Source organism: Zootoca vivipara, chromosome 8 (genome assembly GCF_965207765.1).
Source record: "Zootoca vivipara chromosome 8, rZooViv2.hap1.1, whole genome shotgun sequence".
Classification (NCBI taxonomy): domain Eukaryota; kingdom Metazoa; phylum Chordata; class Lepidosauria; order Squamata; family Lacertidae; genus Zootoca; species Zootoca vivipara.
Window position 1 is genome coordinate 87,094,646 of NC_142591.1, and position 6,812 is coordinate 87,101,457.

Consider the following 6,812-nt stretch of genomic DNA (forward strand, 5'->3'; position numbering starts at 1 on the left):
TTTGTTCTCGGCAGAAGCTGCCCTGCCCAGCGTCTCTGTGGAGGCATCATGCTTGCTCCTTCATGGGGGGCGCAGGGCCTGGGAGACAAAGGAGGCCTTTCTTGCTCCCTTATTTTGCTCGGCCCTTCGTGGCTGGGTCGGGGGACATCCTGTAATTCCAGCAGAAAAGGAGAATGTTTCTCCACGTGTTGCTACAAATGTCCTGGCCTTGCACTGCCTCCTTGAATGGCCGTGGATGGGCTTCTGCAGAGTTCTAGCTGTGGGGGGGGGGCAATAAGTGTGTCAGTTGATGAATGACTGGAGAGCAGGAGTTCAGCTGCAGAGAGAGGAGAGGATGATGCAATAGCCAAAGTCACCTAATGGAGCTTCTTCTTCCCAGGCTGGAACCTGCCTGCCTACCTGACCGTCCTGATTGCCCTGGGCAACGTGGGCCCCGTGAGCGTGACCCTGGCTCACCATTTCGCCCCCGGGCGGCTGAAGGAGCGCTGGCTGATCCACGGCATCCAGCTCTTGGCCGTGGTGGCGGCCTTCTTCCTGGCCTTCTTCTGGAGCCGCATTGTGGTGGTAGCCGGTGAGCCCCACAGCCTGGCCTTCCTGGTGCTGGCCTTTCTGCTGGCCCTGGTGTGCTGCACCTCCAACGTCTCCTTCCTGCCCTTCATGTACCAGTTTCCCCAGCTGTACATCCGCACCTTCTTCATTGGGCAGGGCCTCAGCGCCCTCTTCCCTTGCGTGCTTGCCCTGGGCCAGGGCGTGGGGCAGCTGGAGTGCCGGAATGGCACCAACGGCACCCAGCCGCACTTTCTGGAGGAGAACTTCTCGGCCACCACTTACTTCTGGCTGCTCCTGGCCCTGCTGGTTGTCTCCGCGCTGGCCTTTGTGGCTCTGGTGCTCTGGCACAGCCGCAGCGGCATTGCGGAGGAGAAGAGCTCTTCCCAGGACAGCGTGAAGACGGAGGAGTCTTTCCCGCTGCAGTCCGAGAGCGTGCCCGCCTCCAAGCACGTCACAGAGGATGCTGCGGCCGGAGAGCCCGCCAAGCAGCCGGCTTCCACCTTCTGGACGGGGAGAAACGTCTACCTGCTGGTGCTCCTGGGGGTCTCCAACGCTTTGACCAATGGAGTCCTGCCTTCCGTCCAGAGCTACTCCTGCCTGCCTTATGGGGACATGGCCTATCACCTGTCCGTGGTGCTCAGCAACATTGCCAACCCCGTGGCCTGCTTCACCGCTATGTTCCTGCTGTGCAGGTGGGTGAGCAAAAGCTGGGCAGGGCTGGGGGCTCCCCTTGGGACGGGGGCCGCTGGGCCATTGGCTGTGAACCCAGCAGGAACAGCAGCCGCCTTCATTTCCCACAAAACAGGCAGCTATCAGGCAGGGCTGTTTCTCATCCCTTGCCTCATGGCACAAGCACAAATGCCCAAGCCACATTCTAAGAGATGCTGGTACAGCGTGAACTAATTTACTGTAATAGAGTTTTTCTGGTCTTAGAAGATACAAGAGAGATCCACTACCCCCCTGGCTCGCCATGCTCTTCTGAACCAAACAGCATGTCACCTTCATCTCCTCCTCTGAGCAGATCCCTCTCCCTCTTGCCAGTGCTGCTCAAGGCGGAGGGGTCCTGCTTAGGCCCTTTGGGGCATCTGGCGTGATAACCCTGAACAGAACCCAGGCGTTGCAGGGGGGCTGATCAAGATGGTGTTTCCTGCTTGGCAGGGGGTTGGACTGGATGGCCCTTGTGGTCTCTTCCAACTCTATGATTCTAGGATTCTAAGACATGGACCAATTATATCAACAGTCCCAACACAGTTTTCTGCTTCAAATGATTATCTCCCCCCCCCTCTCTCTCTCTCTCACACACACACCACTTCCTGGTATGACAGCTGCTAGAAGTTGCTTATCTGTATTATCTGGTCATGCTATACCATGACTAGTTGAGAAGAAGGCCCACAAGATTTCCTCACTTTGGCCTGTAACACCTCTGGGGTGAGGAATGGCTCGGGGCTGTGCTGGGGGGGGGGCAAAGGGCTAGACTTGCCCTGCAGTCCTGCTTCCAATGCCTACCGGCCCAAGGCTGCAGTTTGGCCCTGAAATAGGGGAATTACTCCCAAGTTAGAGGGAAATTCTTGGAGCAACTTGCAAACCCCGAAGGTTTCTGTAGGGCGATGGTGCCCCGCTGGACCACAAGGAGGCAGCATGTGGCCAATGTTTCAGTGGGGAAAGGCTCTGCTTTCGCCGCTGGCGAGATTTCTCCTGACTTCAGGGGAAAATCTGGGGGGGGAGAGTATGTGTCCCTGGAGACAGGGAGAGCGAAACTTGGTGCTTGAGTTCAAGCCATCTTCTCTGCAGCAGCTGCTCCAGGTGTCAAGTGCTTTCCTGCTTCTCTGCCTCCTGCCAGGTCGTCCCTGGGTCTGGGCATCATCTCTGCCGTGGGGTGTGTCTTTGGAGCCTATCTGATGGTGCTGGCGGCCTTCAGCCCCTGCCCTCCCCTGGTAGGCAGCCCTGCAGGAGCTGCTCTGGTGGTGAGTATGGCAGCTTCCCTGGCTGAGCTATTGATCTCTGGGCACAGGGGGGGGGGCAGTGAGGATGTTGCTCCTTCCCCCAAGGAGGAGCTGCGGCAGTGAAAAGGATCTAGGAGTCTTGGTAGACCACAGACTTGACATGAGTCAGCAGTGTGATGCAGCAGCTCAAAAAGCCAATGCAATTCTGGGCTGCATCAACAGGAGTATAGCATCTAGATCTAGGGAAGTAATAGTACCACTGTATTCTGCTCTGGTCAGACCTCACCTGGAGTACTGTGTCCAGTTCTGGGCACCACAGTTCAAGAAGGATAGTGACAAGCTGGAACGTGTCCAGAAGAGGGCAACCAAAATGGTCAAAGGCCTGGAAACAATGCCTTATGAGGAACGGCTTAGGGAGCTGGGTATGTTTAGCCTGGAGAAGAGAAGGTTAAGGGGTGATATGATAGCCATGTTCAAATATATAAAAGGGTGTCATATAGAGGAGGGAGAAAGGTTGTTTTCTGCTGCTCCAGAGAAGCGGACACGGAGCAATGGATTCAAACTACAAGAAAGAAGATTCCACCTAAACATTAGGAAGAACTTCCTGACAGTAAGAGCTGTTCGGCAGTGGAATTTGCTGCCAAGGAGTGTGGTGGGGTCTCCTTCTTTGGAGGTCTTTAAGCAGAGGCTTGACAGCCATCTGTCAGGAATGCTTTGATGGTGTTTCCTGCTTGGCAGGGGGTTGGACTGGATGGCCCTTGTGGTCTCTTCCAACTCTATGATTCTATGATTCAGTGGCGGCGGTGGTGGCTGAGTCCATACCCTTCCCCTGGCCAGGAGCAGATCCTGCAGGTTCTTCCGCAGGCCCTTTTCCAGGTCAGGCTGCAGTGGCCGCAGCATTGCCCCCAGGGGGAGTCTTCCTCTGTTCACCAAAACAAGGGTGAGCTCCGACCCCCAAGTCACAATAGCGGTTCAAAACGGTGAGCCCCAACCCAAGCCCGCCCCGCGTCCTCTGCCTTCCCCTCCTCAGCTGCCCAGGTGTTGCTGCTGTTTCAGCGGAGGGTTTCTTCTCTCGGCAGGTGATCTCCTGGATCCTCTTCATGGGCCTCTTCTCCTACCTGAAGGTGGTGATTGGCAGCTTGCTGCACGAGGCTGGCCACGCCGCCCTGGTCTGGTGCGGCGCCATCATCCAGGCGGGCTCTCTGCTGGGAGCGCTGGTCATGTTCCCCCTCACCAGCATCTACCAGCTCTTCTCCAGTGGGAAGTACTGTGTGGACAACTGCAGGCTGTGACGGCAAGGAGGAAGAGCAGGGAGGCGATGCTTCCGAGGAGCCACCCTGGGCCGCCTCTCTCCAGGGCTGTGAGCACTTGGGGGGGGAGCAGTCCTGGCTGCAGGGGGGGGGAGACATGTCTACTCTTCCTGGCTCCCCTCCAGCACTGCCAGTTGAACCATTTCGTGCTGTTTCCCCCCAGGCAGAGGAGAGAGACTTAGGGGCGAAGCGCACAGACCCCCTTGCTTGCTCGCAGCCCCTCTCTCCTCTGCTCTTCATCATGGGTTAGTTTGAACCATCTTGGGGCAGAAGCCCAGGATGACTCTGAGGAGGGGGGGAGGGTCATCCTTCCCTGGCAGCAGTCCAGGTAGCAGCTTCCTGCCTTGAGGGGCTGCTTGGCCACATGCTTAGGAGGGTGGGGTGCTGCTACAGACACAGAGGCCTTAACCACCATGCCTTAAGAACCAAGCTCTATACCCCCCATCTGGGACCAAAACACTCCCCCCCCCACACTAACTCTGCAGGCCTCCTCCCTGTTGGTGATCCAGGCCCCTTGAACCTCTCGGGAATGGTGTCTTCGCGGGGGGGGGGGCGGACAACAGGCTGCCATGGGGGGAGGTGGGCTGCATTGTGGAAGTGAGGAGGGAGAGAGGGAGGGGCACCACCCTGTGACTGGCGACTGGCTTCAGGGGGCAAGTGGGGGCAGTCAGGAATACTTTTGTTTTTTAAGATGGCCTGGCTACAGTTCCATTGGCTTTTTAACACAAAGCACCCACCCAGTGACACCCAGAAATAAATTAGGTAACCGAGACACATTTTACCTACCTTGCATTCTGTGCAAAATCTGCACAATTGCTGTTGAGGTTTTACACTAAACGGGGGGGGGGGCAAGAGTGTTGGACCTGGGAGTTTGTCCCCACTCAGCCATGGAGCTCTTACTGAGTGGCCTTACTGAGTCAGCCCCTGCCTCTCAGCCTAGCCTACCTTCCAGGGTTGTTGTGAGGATAAAATGGGGAGGAGAATGAACGCTACCTGGAGCTCCTTGGGGAAAAGGTGGCCTAACTGTAATGAAGCAGGAGGGACCGCTAACAGAGGGCTGGGACTCTCAGGGAAGGCAGAGCAGAGAGCAGAATAAGTCAGGAAGGTCCCAGGGCGGGGAACTTGAATTTGCTGAAAGTGGCCCACCCCCAGAATTATGGAGCCTCCCCTCAGGCCTGTTCTATGTTAGTCTCAGGTAGAGAGGCTGTCCTTTGTTCATATTTCCCTGTGACTCTAGAAGGGCTAGAACAGGGCAGACCAACATGCGGCCCTTGAGGCATTTTTTGTGCCCACCTGCAGCCCTTGTGCCGCCTCCCCAAAGCTGGGCAAGGGAGGCGCTGGGCTCTGGGAAGGAGGCGTGAGGGCTCCCAAAGGGTCCAAGTGTCCTGCCCCCTCCTTCCCAAAGCCTAGTTAGCGCTTTCCCAGCTTTGGGCAGAGCTCGGAGCGATGGCATGGCTAAAGAAAAGGGCCTCCTTGGTAGCTAATCATCTCATGAGAGGGACAAGGATATGGCTGGACTCCTTCCGATAGTTGAGTCCGAGGCCGTTTAGAGCAGTATAAACCAGTGTCGGCCCCTTGAATTGGGCTCCGTAGTGAATGAGCCCTGGTGCGGACCTTTCAAACCCAACGTTTTGCGATCTCATAGAGCTGTGCCAGTTAAGTCTCTCAGTTTTGCATCAGCTGCAGTCCGAAGCAAAGCAGGAGACAACTGGCTTTTAAGTAAAACGGCACTTACAGTGCAAACTTGCACGGGTCTTCTTGGAAGCGAGTCCCATTGCATTTGGTGAGGCTTACTCCCAGGAAAGAGGGTTTAGGATCGCTGCCTTGAACTGCACTGGTCGGCTAATTAACACTGAGTAAGCCCTAGCCAGCCTGGCAGCGGCTCTGGCAGGGCCTCCGTCGCCCGTGGGGCTGCCCGGCACGGCGTTTTGGGAAGTTCACCTGGCTCAGAAAACAGCAGCAGCCAGTTGGTTAAAGGGGACTTCTCGACCTGAGGACGGTTTGCCAGTCCTTGGAAGATCTGCCCTGGCTTTTGGCCACAACTGAACGTGCTGGTTTGTTTATTTATTTATTTTAACCCGAAGCCCTTAAATGCAGGAAGGGCCCCCACTCCCTGCCAGTTCCTTTCTGGGGTCCTTCCTGGGGTTCCCCCTCTGGCTGGATGGAAGCCACTGCGGACAGGCCCCAGGCACACTCAGCCGCCAGTCACGGATGCTACTCTCCCTTAGGTCTCCCTTAAACCTTCCGTTGCCAAGCCCTGGACAGCATTGAACCTCAAGAAGATCATCCGAGTGGCTATCTTCTTGTCACGGACGGTTTCATTCATTGTAAGCTGCCTTGAGCGGGGCTGGGGACCAAAGACAAGATCAGGCATCCCCAAACTGCGACCCTCCAGATGTTTTGGCCTACAACTCCCATGATCCCTAGCTAACAGGACCAGTGGTCGGGGAAGATGGGAATTGTAGTCCAAAACATCTGGAGGGCCAAAGTTTGGGGATGCCTGGACAAGATCTATTTTGTATTTGCGATATTTTTAGGATGTTATAAAGCACTTCGAGATCTTGGAAATCTGAAGCTTATATATCTATTTGGTAATGTGATGCTTTTCTTTTACGGATGTAATTTTACTGTTTTTCTTATGCTGCACACGACTGGAATATATTTTTTTCCTTAATGTGGATGGGGTAAAAACTTTTGCAAAGAAAGTATAAATTGCCTAAATGAATAATACATTTTAAATGAATAAAATGAATCAGAGTCAGGCTTTATGTGCTGGGTGGTCTTCAATTCATCACGTCCCACATAAAATGGAAAATACACATCTCAGGTGTCAAAGACCAGGGCAGATACCGTAGGTGGGTCTTCAGCATTTGCCAAAAGCTATATATTGACTCGCAGGGACCCAGGTGGTGCTGTGCTTAAACCACTGAGCCTAGGGCTTGCTGATCAGAAGGTCAGCGGTTCGAATCCCTGCAACGGGGTGAGCTCCCGTTGCTCGGTCCCAGCTCCT

The 6,812-nt window shown here is 55.3% G+C and overlaps 1 protein-coding gene across 3 annotated transcripts in view; it reads left to right on the top strand.

Annotated features, from left to right (window-relative positions):
* SLC52A2 (solute carrier family 52 member 2) overlaps window positions 1–6,570 on the top strand; it is a 20,467-nt gene extending 13,897 nt beyond the window's left edge. For all 3 annotated transcript variants that reach the window (XM_035124637.3, XM_088676438.1, XM_035124635.3), the window contains 3 exons: window positions 380–1,241; window positions 2,390–2,513; window positions 3,572–6,570. In XM_035124637.3, the coding sequence (XP_034980528.2) occupies window positions 380–1,241; window positions 2,390–2,513; window positions 3,572–3,784 (1,199 nt within the window). In that variant the 3' untranslated portion in view covers window positions 3,785–6,570. The remainder of the gene's footprint in view (window positions 1–379; window positions 1,242–2,389; window positions 2,514–3,571) is intronic.
* The last annotated feature ends 242 nt before the right edge of the window (window positions 6,571–6,812 follow it).